Source organism: Bombina bombina, chromosome 6 (assembly GCF_027579735.1).
Source record: "Bombina bombina isolate aBomBom1 chromosome 6, aBomBom1.pri, whole genome shotgun sequence".
Taxonomy (NCBI): domain Eukaryota; kingdom Metazoa; phylum Chordata; class Amphibia; order Anura; family Bombinatoridae; genus Bombina; species Bombina bombina.
In genome coordinates, this window is record NC_069504.1 from 984,485,992 (window position 1) to 984,508,326 (window position 22,335).

The 22,335-nt window shown below is 40.5% G+C and overlaps 1 protein-coding gene across 1 annotated transcript in view; it reads left to right on the forward strand.

Moving 5' to 3' along the window:
* SLC6A7 (solute carrier family 6 member 7) overlaps positions 1-21,105 on the forward strand; it is a 251,730-nt gene extending 230,625 nt beyond the window's left edge. Inside the window, exons 15-16 of the mRNA XM_053716191.1 lie at positions 1,710-1,877; positions 20,902-21,105. Of these exons, the coding sequence (XP_053572166.1) occupies positions 1,710-1,877; positions 20,902-21,105 (372 nt within the window). The remainder of the gene's footprint in view (positions 1-1,709; positions 1,878-20,901) is intronic.
* Positions 21,106-22,335: the final 1,230 nt, after the last annotated feature.

A 22,335-nucleotide genomic window follows, 5' to 3' on the forward strand; every position in this document is an offset into this window, starting at 1 on the left:
ATACATTTTTATTTTAATATAGTTTAATGTAATTTTAGTTTAAAAGTTAGGTTAGATTAATTATTAATTTAATATAGTTTAATGTAATTTTATTATAATAGTTAGGGTAGATTAATTATTAGTTTAATATAGTTTAATGTAATTTTATTATAATAGTTAGGGTAGGTTAATTAATAGTTTAATATAGTTTAATTTCATTTTAAAGGTAAGTTTAAATTGATTATAAGATAGGGATGAGTTAATATTTAATATAAAGTTAGCGGGTTGTTAGGTTTAGGGGTTAATAGGTTAATTTAGTTTATGGCGATGAGGGGGGCTGGCGGTTTAGGGGTTAATAACATAATGTATGTGGCGGCGGTATAGGGGTTGACATATTAGGGGGTAATAACATAATGTAGGTGGCGGTGGGCTCCGGGATCGGAGGAATAGGGGTTAATAAGTTTATTAGAGTGGCAGTTGACTCCGGGAGCGGAGGAATAGGGGTTAATAAGTTTATTAGAGTGGCGGTGGGCTCCGGGAGCGGCGGTTTAGGGGTTCATAACTTTATTTAGTTGAGGTGGGGTCTGTGAGCAGCGGGATAGGGGTAAAACAGTATAGTATAGTGGCGGTGTTTAGTGACAATATACAAATAAAGCTGGGAAAAAGCCGAAGAGCAGCGAGATCAATGACTGTTAGTTAACAACAGTCCGCTGCTCATCGCCCCGTACTTGGTGCGCTGCTTTTTAAAAGCTTTTTTGTTAACTATGGAGAACGTATTCAGGTCTGCGGCAGCGATTTTAGGCGATGTCAGGTGAGCGTATTGGTGCCATCGAATGCAAGTAAGTTAACGGCTTGATAAGTAGGCCTCTATATGTATATAAGCATATACATATAAATTTACTAGGGGCACACAGTTCCCATAGACCGCTATGTAAAGGCACTTTTCTAACACCTCACACCCGCCAACTTTAAACCCTCATAATTGCCTTGTGCAGTTATTTTATTAAAAAATAGAGATGCTACTATCTTTATTTTTAAATAAAATATATTACACTTGATTTTGGGGGCATTTGGTGGACATTTATAAAATTAACCAGATCTGATCTCTGGTTAATGTTATAAGCGCTAATTGAGCTTGCAGTAGCAATAACCAGCCACTTGTATTTATCACACATTCGCAAACGGCAAATTTGCCCATTGCTGTGCAATAAATTAGCGCTCCATTTGTAATCTAGCCTTTAATTCAGAAACTACAGCAGTTGAACAGCGTACGTCAGCTGTTGTTAAGGGGGTACATTAAATTGTGAGGATTTCTTTGCTCTCCAAATATTTTATTACAAATCAACTATACTGTTTGTCTAGTGCAGATATCCTGATCTCTCCATACTTCCTGGTCTCCAGTTGTGTGAATCATATGAGGCCTATATAAGCTGAAATCATTGAGGGTTAGGGGATATGTGGGCAGCAGATATGCCAGTGCCTAGGGCAGCACAAAAACTAAATATACCACTGTCTTATTCTGCTAGATTCACTAAGAGTGTACAGATCCTTCCTATCTCTTTTGAAGAGTTTGGAGAGACCACCCCAGTCTTAGTGTATCTATGACTATAAGTTATACTGGGTATAATCTCTCGCTTTGATGTAAAATATATTGGTGAAAAATGTGAATGAATGCAGACTTTATTGCTAGAATCTGCTTTTGTCAATCACTGCTTTGTTTGTGTCGTTAGGTACTCTTGGGATACAGTATCCTGAAATATCAGCCCTCGCAGTATGGAAATTATAAGTTCCCCTTATGGGCAGAAGCTGTGGGGATACTTATGGGCCTCCTCTCCTGCATGATGATTCCTATTGGGATGTTGGTTGCAGTACTGAAGGAAGAAGGGACACTGTTAGAGGTGAGACACTGCAACAAATGTATCAGTAAAAGATCCATAGAGCTAACATTCGTATATAGGGGCATATGTATCAAGGTCTGGTGGACTTGATCCGACACTGCGGATCAGGTCCGCCAGACCTTGCTGAATATGGCGAGCAATACGCTCGCCGTATTCAGCATTGCACCAGCAGCAACGCCGCCCCATGCAGACTCGCGGCCAATAGGCCACCAGCAGGGGGGTGTCAATCAACCTGATCGTACTCGATCGGGTTGTATTGTGGCGATGTGTGTCCGCCTGCTCAGAGCAGGCGGACAGGTTATGGAGCAGCGGTCTTTGTGACCGCTGCTTCATAACTGCTATTTCTGGCGAGCCTGCAGGTTCGCCAGAAACACGGGGCATCAAGCTCTATTCGGAGCTTGATACATATGCCCAATAGGCTTTATAGGTATGTGGTTGAAATTTACAAAAAAAAATTAAAATTAGAGAGTGTTCAATTAAGAAAATCTCAGATTCAGATCAGATTCTTACATTAGAGAGCTCCCTCGCTCTGAAATGAGCCTGCTCAGTAGCATAACACAGCCACTGGAGAGATCTGTCTCACTGCAACATTCTGTAAATCCTTACTAAATCTAGTCAGTATCTATATTTGAAAAGGGACAAAATACACCAATTTTCATATAACTGCATGTAATAGACACTACTATAAATAAGAATATGCACAGATAATAATAAAAAAAAATCCTGTAAAAAAACTTTTAAATACCTGCTGAGAAGCTCCCAGTTTAGCACTGTTGATGAAGTTAGGCTGGGACAATCACTGGAAGGGGCTGGGAAAGCAGAAAGAGCAGACACTCCCCTGCATATGAAAAGACTCATTACACAAACAGGAGCAAGCAGGAGTCTGTAGACATCATCTAAAACTTTGGGGCTCGGTTAGGAGTCTGAAAATCAGCACAATGTTATTTAAAAATAAGCAAACTATACATTTTTACAAAAAACACCCCCAGATGGGCTATATAAATGGATTATCTACAAACCATTTCTGCAAAGAAAAATATAGTTTACAATATCCCTTTAAAGCATAGCTCAGGAGTGGCAGAGCACTGCTGGTGTCGAGCAGACACTACCACTGACCCAGTCAGCAGCACTAGTCATAGATTTGTGCTGTGGAATCTGTTGACATACTACAAATAACTGATTATATTTATAATAATACAGCTGCGTTGTGTGACTATGGCTACTTATTAGGACAGCAGCATTTTCCCCTCAAGAACAGCAGTGATCTGCAGCACCTGACTGGTACTTTAACTATGGGTTTAACCCCTTTGCTGATGTCAAACACATAGCATTATAGGGTTGCCAATCTTTAATTGACAGTGTACTGTTATTTATTTTGTCCCCTTATTTTGTAGTCTATTAAATAACTCCTTTACCTTTATTTTGACATTTGAAAAGGCTGTATCCCCACTTATACTGAATATTTAAATACTTAAGTACTAGTTATAGAAAGGCTATGTAAACAAAGATTTGGAAGATATTTCACTCCAATTGGGTCGTGGGACAAAGACATAATAAAATGTTAATTTCCCATTCAGTTTAACCTCTGTAGCTGTTATAATAAGTACTTGTAAACACATTAAAGGGAAACCAATTTTACAGTACACCCTTCCTTTAAAATGACATGCTCTTAAAAGTTAGATCATGTGTATTTTGTTTTAATATAATGGCCCATCAACTTTTAAAATTAATAGTTTCCCAGTTCTGATCATTGGAAGAGCACATGGGATGCTTCACAAGCCTAGCCCTGCCACATTTCTGTCCCATGATAATCTCTGCTTCAGTTAAGGAAATTGGATTTTGCTGAAAATAACAGAGGATAGCTGTGTGCACTCTAATAACAAGGCCAGATCGGATTAAGTTTAGCTATTAACCTCTTAAGGACATATGACGGAATTTTTCCATCATAAAACAATTGAGCAAACTGAAAGCTGTGTCCTTAAAGGGTTAAATAAATAATTTCAGCAAACAAGGAGTTAATGTATTCAAAAAAATTTAAAACTCAGCTAGTATGTTAATTTATTGCAAAAGTGCTAAAATCTTGTAGTTAGAAAGAGTTTGCTGTCTTTTAAATTGTGTGACAAAATGAAAGTTTAAATTTTTTTTTAAAACATTTATTTTGCAATGCAGTGATTAAAGTGAATGTAAATTTTGATGCTAAAGTGCACGGTTTTTAAAAATTCGATTAAAAACAGGGGCACTTTAATTCATCAAAATTTACATTTCACTCGTTGTGAAAAAATACTTACCTTTTAAACTTGACAGCCGCTCCAGCTTCCTCCGGTTGTCGCAAGCCATTTCTGACATCAGAAATGATGGATCGGTAATCCTCCAATCACGGCCCCCCCCAGGGGAATCAGTGTCTGTTTCAACGCCGTGATTGGAGGAAGCTGGATTCCTAATTTTAGACCCAGAAAGAGGCTTTGCGACGGGCGGAGGAAGCTGGAGCGGCTGTCAAGATTAAAAGGTAAGTATTTTTTCACAACACGAGTGAAATGTAAATTTTGATTAATTAAAGTGCCCCTGTTTTAAATCAAATTTTTAAAACCGGGGCTGAAACGTTTCAGAAACAAATGGACTGTACTCTCCAAAACAAGCAAAATAAATATATGTAGCATTGGACATGCAGTGAGAAAATTTTTATTTTTATCTAAATAAGTAACATTTTGCAGGAAGTTTTAAATTCTATGGAGCCCTGGAGTAGCCATGCAAAACCCCAAATCATCATATTTACGATGACATACACCATTTGCCTTTAGAATTCATGTTAATATCCTCATATTAACAATTATACCATGCATAGTAGTAAGGGTCGTCAATACATCTTTGTAAGCCATACCCAAACTGAAGTATACCCTAATTAATAAAAAATCTCTCTCCATAATCTTACAAAACAGTAACACATTTGGGTAACTGGTTCATAATACCAAGTATCTGGTTTATATATATATTATCGTCGTCCAATAAAGTGTGTTTAGGATAATACTTGACCTGCTATTTCGTCAAGAACCGGCCTTTACCTTTTAACACCACCTTTTAACATTTTTTTTAATACACACAAAACAAATAAAGACACTAGACTTGGCGTTGGTACAAATTGGCCGCAGCTCCTTTATTTTAATAAATATTAGAAAACTTTAATAACTTTAATAACTTAATAAATAACAACAAGTATTGCAACCACATATATACATAACAACCCAAAAAAACAGTGGTGCTAGCCCCTATTTATTTCTTTTTCTCTAATGGCCGTCAAACCACCAATGGACCCAACCGTGCAAGTGATTGGGCCCGTCAATACCAACACATAAAACCTCTAAGGAACCCCGTGCCCTTAGGAACCCAAAATTAAAATTCCCCCCATGGGAAATTCTAAATACCTCCGCATTAACAATTGGCCATAACCTGCTGCACTTGTAAGGGCTAGCACCCCCGCCCAAAACTGCGACAATAATCCCAGAAACAAGAACCATATAAATTAGGGACGGGTGGGAGGGAGATGCTTTCTGTTATAAAATTTTTAGCAACTGCTGGCTTTCCCGCTCAGCTCCGCTATAAGTAACCTCCTACCCTGCTCCGCCCCTAACTTCTCCTGACTACACTGCCTACTTCCTCTGCGGTCAAAGCTCCCTCCAGCCAGCTTTGCACCGCTTCCAGGAGCCCCTTGACCTGCTATTTCGTCAAGAACCGGCCTTTACCTTTTAACACCACCTTTTAACATTTTTTTTAATACACACAAAACAAATAAAGACACTAGACTTGGCGTTGGTACAAATTGGCCGCAGCTCCTTTATTTTAATAAATATTAGAAAACTTTAATAACTTTAATAACTTAATAAATAACAACAAGTATTGCAACCACATATATACATAACAACCCAAAAAACCAGTGGTGCTAGCCCCTATTTCTTTCTTTTTCTCTAATGGCCGTCAAACCACCAATGGACCCAACCGTGCAAGTGATTGGGCCCGTCAATACCAACACATAAAACCTCTAAGGAACCCCGTGCCCTTAGGAACCCAAAATTAAAATTCCCCCCATGGGAAATTCTAAATACCTCCGCATTAACAATTGGCCATAACCTGCTGCACTTGTAAGGGCTAGCACCCCCGCCACCGACTGAACTGACACCTCAGGCCAGTCCCGCCAACCCCTCAATTCTGCATAAAGTCTCCTTAAAGTCAAGTATAAAGAGCTGTAATCCAAAATCATTGAGATGCACCCCGTCCGGGGAATAGAACTCACCCTGTCCCACCTCCGCCAAGTCCGGGTGATGCACTACCAAGCCACCCAATCTCCGAACAAAGGAACCCATCAACTTGTTAACCTTTCTCCTGCTCTTGTCAAGCCGGACAGGATCCCAAGCCGCCCTCCAAAATCTCCTTGGTAAAATATCGGACCAAACAATCTTAAGCTCAGGGTATAAAAACAATAACCTCCCAATGTCCCTTTTCATGGTTCTCACCAGCTCCCTTTGTGGTAAGAAACCAAGATCGTTACCCCCAGCATGAACCAGCAACACAGTTGGAGGCCGAAAAGTTTTGCAATAGTCAACAACCAGGGGCAATAACTTGTCCCAACGAAGCCCCCTAACACCGAACCATTTAACCTCACAACGAGACTTGGAAAACCCCAACTGCAAGCCGTCCAATTTCATTGCAGCAGCTCTTCGTGCCCAATAAATAAACGAGTGGCCGACCAGCCACACGCGCTCCACACCTAGAACACAAAAAATTAACAGTAACACGGAATACTGCCCTAAATACTTAATTCAGGACGTACATACAGGCGGAACCTCCCGGAATCCCACCTACCAATGCCTTTAACAACCGTGTCAGATAAACCCCTCAGTGAAGCCTCCGTTGCCGCCCCTATGCGGAAAGAATGAGACCCAAACTCCCCTGCAGAGAAACCCAACTTCAGCAATGCCTTATTTAAAACCGCCCGGAACTGAAACTGTGACAGCGGCCGCCCATCGTGATGGACCAACAATGAGCCCCCAACAGGGGGCCGTATTCCCAAATAATGCCTTAGACATCGCCAAGGACAAACCTCCAAACCATTGGGAAAAAGAACTATCGTTCTTCCCCGCCCCATCTGGTCTGTCTTGCTTCGCCTCAAAAATATCTCTATCTCTTGGAATCAAACAACACCACATCCGCCAAGGCCAATCCACCCATTGACACCAGGTTTTTACTGACCAATTCCGAGATTCTAAATGCCCCAAAGAAGGCAAAAACAAAAGCCAAACGGAACAAAGAAGTTTCAAAATCCGATAAGCACACAGCCCCCAACACCCTAAATATACTGCTAAGCAATGAAAAAGTAATAGGACGCCGACGCCCCAAAGTACAACCCACAACACCTCTCTTCAGACCTTTCAAGACCTGCCTCACACAAAATTCTTTTGTAATGTCCCTCAGACCTAATAACTTAAAGCGGAAAGCCAAGGCCGCCAACCGCCTGTCCATCGCCGAATGGGACAACTTCGATACACCCCATTCCACCATCCAATCCAACAAAAAAGGTGTAAAATCTGACACCAACTCCTCCCCCGCTCTACCAGCCAATCTAAGTTCCCACTCCCACCACACTCTAGAATAAGCCGCCCAAGTACCTGGAGCAAGGGAAGCCTTTACAAGCTCAGCCAGTCTTCCACTCCTAGACGCCACAGGTAACTTGGGCACGGGCAACCTTCCGTATCTGCATGAGGAACCAGCTCCCGAAAACGTTGCCACTGAAAACGAGATAAGGAATCTGCTATAGCATTACAAACTCCCGGGATGTGCCTAGCCTTAATGCACACGTTCAGCTGCAAACATCTCAAGACCAGCACTCGCAACAATCTCAATACAGGCAATGACTTAGCTGACAAAGTATTCAATGCATACACGACACCCATGTTGTCCGAATAGAAAACCACCGCCTTATTGCTCAAGTCACCCTCCCACACAAACAAGGAGACTACTATCGGGAATAGCTCTAAGAACACCAGGTTCTTGACCAAACCCAGGGAAAACCATTCAGGGGGCCACCGATCAGCACACCAATGACCCCCAAAATAAGCGCCAAAGCCACAACCACCCGCTGAATCAGTCACTAACCCAAGCTCCTCATTGGACATCCTGACTGCCTGAATTAGAGTTGAGCCATTAAAACTCAACAAAAATTGCCTCCACACACGCAAATCATCCTTCAACTCCTTGGGAAGCCGAATGAAATGATGCGGTTTAACAACCCCGGCAGTGGCCAAGGATAACCTCCTACAGAAAACCCTCCCCATCGGGATAATTCTGCATGCAAAGTTAAACTTGCCCACCAACGACTGCATTTCCCGAAGCGTAACCTTTTTTGCATGCAAAAATTGTTCAATAACTTCCAACAAATCAACCACTTTACCCCAGGGAAGCCTGCATTCCATGTTCACCGAATCAATGGTAATACCCAGAAATTCTAAAGAGGTCACCGGGCCTTCAGACTTTTTAAACGCAATGGGCATGCCAAACTCAGACGTGACCATATAGCAAACCTCCTGCAAAAGCCTACAATCGTCAGACCCCGCCGGGCCCACAAACAAAAAATCATCCAGGTAATGAACCAATGATGACAAGCCCGCTCGCTCGGCAATAACCCATTCAAGAAACGTACTAAACTTTTCAAAGAGTGAACATGAGATGGAGCAACCCATGGGGAGACACAGGTCAACATAGTAACAGTCGTCTACCCGGCAACCCAACAAATGGTGCGAAGTCGGGTGCACCGGCAACAGCCGAAAAGCCGCCTCAATGTCAATCTTAGCCAGCAAAGCGGAGGGGCCAGCCTCCCGCACCAAGCTAACCGCCTGATCGAAAGACGCGTACTTGACTGAAGACAATTCCTGCGGGATGCCATCATTCACCGATCCCCCTTTAGGGAAAGATAAATGGTGGATCAACCGGAATTTACCACTTTCACGTTTTGGAACAACTCCTAGCGGGGATACCCTCAGATTCACAATAGGAGGCCGTTCAAATGGACCAGCCATGCGCCCCAAGGACACCTCCTTACCTAATTTTTCCAAAACCACGCCCGGCCACAGACGGGCCGACTTCAAATTTCCCCGAAAAACAGTACACCCACCCTGAGACGGAATCACAAAACCAAACTGGAAGCCGTGCCATAACAAGGCCGCTTCCTCACGACAACCCAGACGCCTAGCGTACAGGGCGAGCCATGTTTCCATCGCGCCTAGCATCACCGGAGTCGCCCCCTTTTTCAGGCATGTCACCTGAACCTCCTGGCTTACCCCTTTTAAAGCACTTAACATAGGGGTGGGATCCCCCACACCCAGAGCACTCGTGCCGAAACCTACAGCCAGCTCCCCATTTACAGAATTTGTCGTTGTATGCAAAGCAACATCCTTTTTTGACGGACGCCGGAGACCCACTGCTGGAAGAGCCACCGGCTCCTGACCGAAAGGACTGGGTGGCCCGAAGCGGTGTCATTATTCTGAGCCACAAGCCCATGTCCCGGTCGTCCCACCTCATATCCGGCTTCACCGAAAGCCGCTGCCGGAACTGCTCGTCATAGGACCACCACGCCATACCCCCATAAGTCCTCTGAGCAGCCGCTACCTCATCCAGGTAACAAAACAACGCTTCCCCCTGATCCGGGAACCTACCCGAAAAAACACTTGCATAAATTACAAACGCTTGGAACCAATTTGAAAATGTTTTTGGCAATTTCCTATAGCGTTTTTTCCTCTCTTCTTCCTCTTTCTTTGCAACATCCTTTTTGGAATCCTCTGGAATCTCAAAGGACTGCTCAAGAGGGAGTAGGGAGAACAATTCAATGAATTCTCTCTTACATATTTTTTCCTTCACATCAGCTGTTAAGTGCATTCCCAAAGGACCAATGGAGCAGAGACACGAGCGTGACATCGCTGTGTCGGCCACCCTCAACTCAGCCCCATCTGCCGGCTTAATGCCGGCACTAACTGACTCCTTAGCTGTCCCTGCACTGGCGACCGCCTCCAGAACTGAACCCCCCTTGGACCCAGTGGCATCGTTACCGCTAACCTCAGTCCTACCTAGATCTGGAACAACCGCAGCCCCAGCCGGAGGCAACCATGATCTCTCCACGGAAGACCCCGGACCCCCCTCCAACTTTGACAGTAGATCCTTCAAACCAGCCACCACTCTCCCAGCCACCGTATCACCACTAGCATCCTGCACACTAGACTCCCCCAAACCACCACTTTGCCCAGAAATTAAAACTGTCTCACCTGCTGAAGCCTCTGTAGAACGCTGGCCACTCGGGAAGCTGACAAGCGCCGTCTGGAGCCCGCCGATGCGCTGCTCCGTATCCCTTCCACCTCTGTCTGGTATCCTGACAGTCGACCGTATCTGCTGGAGCGACTGCCGTGGTTGATCCTGAAAAACAGCATCACGTGAATACATGTCCCCATGTACAACACCTCGCCCGCCCCTCCCCCCCCTGATAAGGCTGGATCCCCTAGCCGTACCCTCCCCCCTGCCTCTTTTGGGGGCTCCATAACCATCTCCACCAGGCCACATAACATCCGCCACAGGCCGTCGCCGCGACCCAGCCCTCCCTAAACCAACACCTACTCCAGGCCCAGCAGGCCGACTACCCCCCCTTCTAGCACCACGCTCGGATGCAATACCAGCCCTGGCCACCCTGCTACCACTTGCCCTCTCACCCACACGTGCCATAGCTCCCCCCCTCACCTGACTTCCACCAACCGGTTGCACCTCCTGCTGCATGCCTTCATCGGGCTCAAGACGAATAGTGTCAGTCCAGGAGCCGTGCAGGCCCGAGAAGTCCTCCTCAAGGCCGTCAAAAACATCTGCCGCTGTGGATGGACCAGGCTGAGGCTCTGGCCGTCGCCCTGCGGAACTAGGAACTGCAATAGAAAAACTGGCATGTGAGTCACAAAAATCAGCACCAGTAACCCCCCCACAGAAACAGGGGTCCTGGGAGGGGGACTGCCAACCCCGCAGGCCCTACCAGAGCCAGACCTAGCATTAGCCCCCTTAAAACGGTCCACAGGCTTACAAGTGACCCCAGGGGAAGGAGGGACATAATCCTCATCGGAGGAGTCTAAATATAAATCAACTACCCCAGCATCCATCTCAAATTCCCCCTCCTCCTCCCCAGACCCATACTCCACGTCCACCAACCCACCTCTAGACATGCCAGGGAATACAGGGCCCACCCCAGTAACACTGTCACCCCTGAGCCCGGGGCCTGCAAAAACATGGCCGGATTGAATCACCCTCATCCCCCCCCACTACACTCTCCCTGGGCCACAGGATCAAAACCCTCCCCCTCACTGAGGCTGTCTTCCACCACTCCCCCAAAAGACACAGCAGGGACTCCCAAATCACCCTCCACCCGCTCCCCTGAAACACCAGCCTCTACTACAGCAGGCCCGCTAGGGCCGTGAGCCTTTTTAACATGTACTTTACCCTGCTTGGGCAAAGCAACAGGGAAGGCCCTCAGCTCCGGTGGTCCGCCGCTCCCCGCCTCTGATGACGTCACCGGTACTCTTCCCGCCTCAGCCGCAGCACCCAGGAACACGACCGGACCGGCAGAGCTCCCGACAGCACTGGAACCAGGCTTCTTCCCCCCAGCAGGTCGCCGGCTCACCTCTGGACTCAAGCGCGCCGGAGGCCTGGAACGCCTCGTGGACTTCTTCCTGCGACCTTCCTGCTCCTCGACCGGATCTCCAAGTAAGCCACGGACCTGTGACTCCAGCCAGGTAGGTCCCTTCTCCTTAGCAGCCTCCCGGAGCCTCTCCAACAGAACATCCACCCCAGCCATGACGCAGCTGAGCCGGAAAGCCACGCAGGAACAAGATGCTTTCTGTTATAAAATTTTTAGCAACTGCTGGCTTTCCCGCTCAGCTCCGCTATAAGTAACCTCCTACCCTGCTCCGCCCCTAACTTCTCCTGACTACACTGCCTACTTCCTCTGCGGTCAAAGCTCCCTCCAGCCAGCTTTGCACCGCTTCCAGGAGCCCCTAAAATGTGATCATGATTTTACAAATTGCGTGCATGAAATTAAAAAAGAGTGGCTGCTCTTCAGTTCATTACATTCTACATATGGTTTTAAAATTTCTAACAACACTTGAAAATTATCAGGTTGTTGGGTCCCAAATTTATGAAGTTTCAAAAAGCAGCTTTAGAGCACTTGATATGCATTCTTGTTCTGGTATGGTTGCACAATAGCATTGGGAACTGTACAAGTTTGTACTTGTGCAGTTATAAATGCATGCAGTGAACGCCACCTCAATGGCCCTGAATACATGCAGACAGGTTCCCTGGCTAGAAACATTATTCTTTTGCTGCTTCATAAATGGGACTATCAGATTTATTTTAAAATGTTTAGTTTCATTACAAGCTTAGTGGTGTATTTGTGCATATAACAATTGGGCATATAATATGGGAGATACTTTTTTCTGAGTTTCCCCTTTATGTTTACATATAAAATTATCTTGCCATGCTTATGCTCTGCATAAGTAGATAGATAGATCGATAGATAGATAGATAAAATTAAATAGATATTCATTTGAGCTATAACTTTTAGTAAATATGGATCTATGTTTTCAGGTAAATGTTGTGATTAATGATGTCGCGAACCTAAAAATTTGGGTTCGCAAACAGCGAACGCGAACTTCCCCAAAAGTTTGCGAACCGGGAGAACCCCCATTGACTTAAATGGGCAGGCAAATTTTAAAACCCACAAGGACTCTTTCTGGCCACAATAGTGATGGAAAAGTTGTTTCAAGGGGACTAACACCTGGACTGTGGCATGCCGGAGGGGGATCCATGGCAAAACTCCCATGGAAAATGACATAGTTGATGCAGAGTCTGGTTTTAAGCCATAAAGGGCATAAATCACCTAACATTCCTAAATTGTTTGGAATAACATGCTTTAAAACATCAGGTATGATGTTGTATCGATCAGGTAGTGTCACCCCAGTGTCACTGGGGTGACACTGTGCCCTGGCAGGCAGGCCCTGAAACGCACACGTGTGAAGGAAACTGACTGCTATTATTTAACACAGTCAAAAAAGTGTTGTTGTTTTTAAATCTACACTACTGTTACACCAGATATGAGTTGCACTGGGGTGACACTGTGCCCTGGCAGGCAGGCACTGAAACGCACACGTGTGAAGGAAAATGACTGCTATTATTTAACACAGTCAAAAAAGTTTTTTTTTTTTTTTAAATCTACACTACTGTTACCCCAGATATGAGATGCACTGGGGTGACACTGTGCCCTGGCAGGCAGGCCCTGAAACGCACACGTGTGAAGGAAACTGACTGCTATTATTTAGCACAGTCAAAAAAGTTTTGTTGTTTTTAAATCTACACTACTGTTACACCAGATATGAGTTGCACTGGCGTGACACTGTGCCCTGGCAGGCAGGCACTGAAACGCACACGTGTGAAGGAAAATGACTGCTATTATTTAACACAGTCAAAAAAGTGATTTTTTTTTTTTTTAAATCTACACTACTGTTACACCAGATAGGAGTTGCACTGGGGTGACACTGTGCCCTGGCAGGCAGGCAGGCCCTGAAACGCACATGTGTGAAAGAAACTGACTGCTATTATTTAACACAGTCAAAAATGTGTTGTTTTTTTTAAATCTACACTACTGTTACACCAGATATGAGTTGCACTGGGGTGACACTGTGCCCTGGCAGGCAGGCTCTGAAACGCACACGTGTGAAGGAAACTGACTGCTATTATTTAACACAGTCAAAAAAGTTTTTTTTTTTTTTTTTAAATCTACACTGCTGTTACACCAGATATGAGTTGCACTGTGGTGACACTGTGCCCTGGCAGGCAGGCACTGAAACGCACACGTGTGAAGGAAACTGACTGCTATTATTTAACACAGTCAAAAAAGTGGGTTTTTTTTAAAATCTACACTACTGTTACACCAGATATGAGTTGCACTGGGGTGACACTGTGCCCTGGCAGGCAGGCAGGCACTGAAACGCACACGTGTGAAGGAAACTGACTGCTATTATTTAACACAGTCAAAAAAGTTTTTTTTTTTTTAAATCTACACTACTGTTACACCAGATATGAGTGGTGGCACTGGGCAAGTGGGCACAGTATTAGGGATGGGCGAATGTGCAAATTTTCAAATTTCGAATCTAGAACGAATGTTATTACCGAAATTCGAATTCTAAATTCGAATGTCGATAAGAACGAATATTCTTAAAAATTCGAAAATCGAATGTTATTTACAGTTTTCGAATGTCACTTTCGAATTCGAATGTTTATAATTATATCGAATGTCTACATTCGAAATTCGAATTTTTCGAATTCGAATATAAATTCGAATTTTTCGAATTCGAATATAAATTCGAATTTTTCGAATTCGAATATAAATTCGAATTTTTCGAATTCGAATATAAATTCGAATTTTTCGAATTCGAATATTGCATAATTCGAATATTACATTTAAAAGCATTAGAAATACTATTACAATCTAAATTCGAATTTTTCAAATTCGAATACACGTATTGCATAATTCGAATATTATATTTAAAGAAAAAGCATTAGAAATACTATTACAATCTAAATTCGAATTTTTCGAATTCGAATACACGTATTGCATAATTCGAATATTACATTTAAAGAAAAAGCATTAGAAATACTATTACAATCTAAATTCAAATTTTTCGAATTCGAATACACGTATTGCATAACTCGAATATTACATTTAAAAGCATTAGAAATACTATTACAATCTAAATTCGAATTTTTCGAATTCGAATACACGTATTGCATAATTCGAATATTATATTTAAAGAAAAAGCATTAGAAATACTATTACAATCTAAATTCGAATTTTTCGAATTCGAATACACGTATTGCATAATTCGAATATTACATTTAAAGAAAAAGCATTAGAAATACTATTACAATCTAAATTCGAATTTTTCGAATTCGAATATTGCATAATTCGAATATTACATTTAAAGAAAAAGTATTAGAAATACTATTACAATCTAAATTCGAATTTTTCGAATTCGAATACACGTATTGCATAATTCGAATATTACATTTAAAGAAAAAGCATTAGAAATACTATTACAATCTAAATTCGAATTTTTCGAATTCGAATATTGCATAATTCGAATAATACATTTAAAGAAAAAGCATTAGAAATACTATTACAATCTAAATTCAAATTTTTCGAATTCGAATATTGCATAATTCGAATATTACATTTAAAGAAAAAGCATTAGAAATACTATTACAATCTAAATTCGAATTTTTCGAATTCGAATACACGTATTGCATAATTCGAATATTACATTTAAAGAAAAAGCATTAGAAATACTATTACAATCTAAATTTGAATTTTTCGAATTCGAATTAGAATATTGCATAATTCGAATATTACATTTAAAGAAAAAGCATTAGAAATACTATTACAATCTAAATTCGAATTTTTCGAATTCAAATTTTTTCGAATGTAATCGTAAAATTCGAAACCGAATATTCGAAAATCGAATGTTAGAATGTTATGTAAACATTCGAAATTCGATTTGAATGAACGAATGTGTTAAAATTCGTGCCGTTTTTCGAATGTTGCGAAACATTCGCCCATCCCTACACAGTATACGCTGTGAGCCTGACACACACGCTGGCAGGCAGGCAACTGCAATTAGATTACACAGGAAAAAAAAAAAGCAGACATGTTCTAGCCCTAAAAAGGGCTTTTTGAGGTGCTGTCCTTACAGCAGAGATCAGATGAGTCCTTCAGGACTGTAGTGGACACTGAATACACTAGCCTAGCTATCAATTTCCCTATTAAATCAGCAGCAGCTACACTGTCCCTCCTCTCACTAAGAATGCAGCTTCCAAATGAATCTAAAATGGATGCTGTCCAGGAGTTAGGAGGGTCTGGGAGGGAGGGTCTGCTGCTGATTGGCTGGAATGTGTCTTCTGACTGTGAGGTAAAGGGTCAAAGTATTACTCAATGATGACGAATAGGGGGCGGATCGGACATCGCATATGTTCGCCCGCTGCGGCGAACACGAACATGCTATGTTCGCCGGGAACTATTCGCCGGCAAACTATTCGCAACATCACTAGTTGTGATAATTTATTAGCTATTGAAACAAGTTCATTTCCTTCCATCTGTATCTCTCCATCCCCCATTAAGAGATCACATTATATTTCCACATGCTGGTCTATGCAGTCCGTTGGTATGGCAACCACACATGAAGCAAGCCTTCTGCCTTTTTTTTTTTATGAATCATAACAAAAGTGTGACTTGCAGTGTGAATTATTCCTGCACTTCCTCCACTGAAGACAGAGTATAATGCACAATAATGTTACACCTTCTTCCCATCTACAGAGATGTTTTCATTACAATTACAGTTGTTCACAAGTCATTTGATTCTGAGTCATTATATTAGCCACCTCATGTTCAGTGTACAAAGCATTTCTCTTCAAAGGCTATCAGAGAAGAATGCTATTTTGTTCACAATCATAGATATGTGAATGCCAGTGTTTCTTTAACAATTTAATCTATAAACACATTTATTTGTCCATCTCTTGCATTGTCTTTACAATGGGATTTTAGCCTATGGTAGCAATAAGTTTAATATATAAATCAGAAGGGATATATGATATCACTGATTTGCCCTGGAGTTATGCTGTTTGTAGATTTCCTCTTGAAATGTCTACAGCAAGACTACGACTTGTCAAAGAGAAAAAGTAATCCATATAATTATCCAGAATACAACATTTTGGAAATTACTTCCAGTCTAAAAATAAAAAACTGTAGCAGGTTTTACAGGAACTTGTCTACAATATAACATACAGTAACAAAACACATCATCATCCTCATCAGTTTGTTATTGTTTCAAACTTCTGCAGTCATGTATCAGGGAGAAGATAAGCTGCTAAAGAAATCAGTTTAGGAAAAAGAAACTTACCTGAAAACAACTTAACAGTTAAACTTATGCATGTGAACCACCCAAGGGATGGAGACGAAAGGGAAGTGGACACATGCAAAGCTTTACTCTACCATAAAGTAGAACTTCCTTATTTTTCTAATAATCTTGTAATTTTATTGCACATGGTTTATTTCCCATGAGTGCTGCAGGAAATGTACTCTGTACAAAATATCTGTGCACCATTGGATCAATCAACATGACCAAGCCAATGCTTAAACACCTATTCCAATCCTAGGTAATTGTGTTCCCACTAGTGCTGGTGATAAGTCTATAACTTGATCCAGCTGTATGCACTTGCTTTTGTGTTCACGTCTAATGCATATTACTGCAAGGTGATGCCAGCAGTTCACTAACTTACTGCACAAACAGTAATTGTCCCTCACAAAATGCTATAAAAACTGCACAAAAGCTTTCTTTCATATTTTCCATTTTTGCTATATAAATATTCTTATGCAACAAATAAATGCTATAGTTTGTGCATGTCATTTTTGCATTGCTGATCCAAGCTTACTATGGCCAGATTACGAGTGAATTGCTATTTAACAGTTGTTTGGTTGCGCTTGTATTATGAGTTGAAACTAAACTGTTTTCGCTTGCGCGCTAACCCGACAAGCTCAAAAAGCCGAACTTGGAATATTACGTTCACGTACTCCCCATAGAAGTCATTGGCGTAAAAAAAGTGGAAAAAACCCTACTTGCACGCAGACCCAATCGCATATTCTCATGTGCACTAACCTGACATGAAAATATGAATATTTCACATTAAAATGTTCTTCACATAGAAGAATTTGTTCTATTTATTTATATACTCATATATATATATATATATATATATATATATACTGTGTGTATATATATATCTATATATATATATATAATAGTATTTTCGTACAATTTATATCTATATATACAGTATATATATATATATATATATATATATATATATAAATATATACACACACACAGGTATATATATATATATAGGAATAGCTATTTAAAAATACATAAAACATATTCTGCTATGTGCAGAACATTGAAATGTGAAATATTTACAGTAAGGTTGAGCACTTTCTTACCCTTAAAGGGACAGGAAGCCCAAAATGTTTCCTTCATAATTCAGATAGAGGATTACAATTTTTAAACAACTTTCCAATTTACTACTATTATTTAATTTGTTTAGTATCTCAAGATATCTTTTGTTGAAAATCATACATACTAGGTAGGCTCAGGAGCCAAGGGCTAGCTGCTGATTAGTGGCTGCTCATATATCCATTTTGTCATTGGCTTACCAATGTGTTCAGCTAGCTCCCAGTAGTGCATTGTTGCTCCTTCAACATAGGATATGAAGAGAATGAAGCAAAATTGATAAGAAGTGAAATGGAAAGTTGTTTAAAATGTTTGCTCTGTATGAAAATTTGGCTTTGTGGCCACCTGTGTAGCACTCCCAAATGTATTGTCTAAAACACAAAAAAAAGGGAAATAAACTTCATAGGCTGCTTGATAAACCTGATATAGAACTGGTGAGATGATAGGGGTAAGGGCGCTAAGGGAAGCTGAAGGTATCCTAGTAAAATAAATAGTGTGATAATTGCACTAGAAATCTCGATTGTGACAATCAAATATACTAAAAATATCCTTAAGTGACAAATCTACTTTACGTGATCACACTAATAATATAGTGAGTGGATAAGGATGATGTAAGTGTAGCGAGTGAAAATAAATAGTGTATAATCTAAATGATCACAACAATGAATATTTAAAAAGTGTTATAAAGTGACAAATAAAAATATATTGGTGAAAAATAAGAGCTATATTTATTAAAATCCCAATGTCTTCAAACAAACAAATAACAAATGGTAAAATAAAATGTTCTAAATTAGGGGATGTCTCCCCAAATATAACAAATAAAAATACAATAGACTATTAAGGCCTATAAAATCAAAGTTACTATCAGCCTAGCGTATGAATATATAACAGATATTTCAAGGCTTATGGCCACGTATTAGCAAAAAATGAGTGTACACCTTGGTATCAAACCTAAAATCAGAATGCTACGTGCCATTTAGGCACAATATCCTCCAAAGTCACAACAAACTGTATTTACGGCTTTATTTTCTATTCTGGAACTGTGTTAACAAACACTATTCATTGTCCTTTTTTTGCCCTCTGGATATTTTATATCTTACATTTTTAGAGCGGAGCTCCCCGCCATCTATTAAGATACTCTAATTTTTATTGTATATCTGTTTTTAGGTTTGATACCAAGGTGTACACTCATTTTTTGCTAATACGTGCGCTAGGCTGATAGTAACTTTGATTTTATAGGCCTTAATAGTCTATTGTATTTTTATTCGTTATGTTTGGGGAGACATCCCCTAATTTAGAACATTTTATCTTACCATTTGTTATTTGTTTGTTTGAAGACATTGGTATTTTAATAAATATAGCTCTTATTTTTCACCAATATATTTTTATTTGTCACTTTATAACACTTTTTAAATATTCATTGTTGTGATCATTTAGATTACACACTATTTATTTTCACTCGCTACACTTACATTATCCTTATCCACTCACTATATTATTAGTGTGATCACGTAAAGTAGATTTGTCACTTAAGGATATTTTGAGTATATTTTATTGTCACAATCTAGATTTCTAGTGTAATTATCACACTATTGATTTTACTAGGATAGCTTCAACTTCCCTTAGCGCCCTTACCCCTATCATCTCACCAGTTCTATAATCTTGAAAAGAACGATGGATCTTTTCTATCTGTAAGGTGTTTGGTATTCACTGTATCCAGCGCTCTACTATACCTCCCTATAAACTTGATAAACCTGATATGGTCACTGTGAATTGTGGAAGAAAACATTGCTATTTCGCTGATATATACTGTAAGTAGTTACCGTATACTAACTAATTTATAGTTAGTTCCCATATCATGTCACTTGACTTTTTCTTTTTTTTATCATAAATAAGAAGTAGTTACCATATACTGTCTAATTTATTATTACCCACCATACCATGTCACTTGACTATTTCCTTCCATGAGGTTATTAGCACGGTTTTCATCAGAAAACAAATGTTAATGAAATAGAGATGATGGATAAATATACAACATGTGGGAGCTTGGGTGCCAGGTGTCCAGTATTCAACCAGACAGATCAATAGCAGGCTGTCCTATCAAATCTATACAAATAAACTGGAAACTTAAAGGTCCAGAATTTTTAAAGTACCCTTAGGGGTTGATTTTTTAAGCAGCGAATGCTGCATCGACACCCCGTTGTTTCTGGTCCACCAGAAACGGAAGTTAAGAGGCAGCGGTCGGGATGATTGACGGCACCTGCTAGTAGCCATTTGGCCGCCAGTGAGCAGGAGGCGGCATTGCACAAGCATTTTACCAGAAATGCTTGTGCAATGTTAATTGCCGACAGCGTATGCGAATCATGTCCGCTTGACCTTTGCTAAATCTACCCCTTAGTGTTAGCTAAATGTAATGGACTCTCTATGCCGTTTTGCATTACAAATGCAGCAAGGTGTAAATTCTAGTTTTAAGTAAGATTACACATTGAAGAATTCGCAATTAATTTGGCTTTTTTTTCTGAGGTTAATTAATTAGTCACATTGGTTGTATTTAATAATTTAACCAATTCTTAGTGAGTTCACCAAATTCACAAAGATTGCAGCAAATTATATCTCTCCGTTCTACTTGAATATAGATCCTACATGCCATTTTGCCACTTTGGTATATAATATTTAAAAAGAGATTAAACAAAAAAATATATGCAATCATATCAAGCATTGCATTATAATATACTTACATTGTTATTGCTATATTTTGAAATTATTCATAAAACAAAAGTATTTTTTTCCCTATAATGTTGTACTGGTGGTCAGCGTGCATGCTCAGTTTCAATATCCTTGGAAGGAAGGATGTTTGGTTTTGATTAATCATTTTTCTTCTATCACTAACCTTTCAACAGAGAATAAGGCAAGCCAGCAGGCCAGCTATCGACTGGGGTCCTTCAATGGAAGAAAACAGGACAGGCCTGTATGTAAATACGTTGGCCGGTAGCCAGTCTCCCAAACCTTTGATGGTTCACATGCGCAAATATGGAGGAATCACAAGTTATGAAAACACAGCTATTGAAGTGGACAAAGAGATAGACGAGGAGTCCATGATGTGATATTAAAAAGTGATGAAGATGAAACTGAGTGAGATGGAGGCTTTTCTCCCTCCGGAGTTTAAACATGCTTCCTTGACACAAGACATAATGATATTTGTTCTAGTGTCCAGCCAGGCCCCTTCAAACAGAGGCCCTAGATTAAGATGTACCATCTAATAATTCCTGCTATGGGACTACATGGAGAGTTGTATTTGTGGATGTTCTGTTAGGATAATGTCACAATTTGTGAATGTGTTTTATGTCCCTGTGCTTGGATGACCCCCTGTTTCATTATGTACCTTCTGAGGATTGCTCAGGATAGACTTTAGATTTCACTTCTTAACTAGTGGTCCTTGTTCTTAGGACCTTCGAGAAGAAGGCTGAATGATTTTTAACATTCATTGTAGTCCCAACTTTACCAACTTAACAAGTTAATGGGGTTTGGTATAAATTAATTTTCTCCCATCTTTAGTGTCATGCTTGAATATGTTGTTATAGTGTCTGTCCATTAAAAATAAATAATTTTAAACTTATGATATGAATGTACCAGAGCCATCAAGATAAAAGGGCTTAATAAGAGGCGCAGAGAAATGTAAGACCAGATGATGGGTTCTTCAATGATTATAATATCAGTAAGAGTGAGGCACAGTCTTCCAATCATAGACATGAAGTGCTTATAGTATGTCCTCATATTCATTCTGGAGCTATTTTATTAAGTGAAATAAAACAACAAAAAACAGTGAGGACTGCAGTAGCTCAATAGGAAGATGTCTACAATAAAATCTGTGAGACCTTTGAGTTACACCAGATAAGCAATGGAATGCCACTTTTGGAGTGAAGACAAGGCAATAAATTATATATTTCATAAACTTGTTGTTTTTTTCTCTGTAATATAATTCTACAACCTGGCTGTAATTGGGTAGCATATACACATAGGGCCTGATAATTTAAAGTTCTCTGGCAAGATTATCTAACAAATCTTGTCAATACTGTGAGGGGACTCAACCAATATTAGAAACACAATTGTTAGCTTGAATGTTGTTTATCTCACTATGCAGACTTCTAGATGTGAAGGAAAGATGTGCATTGCCATATAATGCTAAAAAAAAAAAATTTTGTGAGATTTCTCTCCATGCTGGAGAGTTTTTCATCATCCGGTCCTAAGCCACACAGGATCCCTAGTGAACATATGTAAATAAGATCAAATGCATCTGGGATTTTCATGGTGACAAAATTATGTTGGCTTACCCT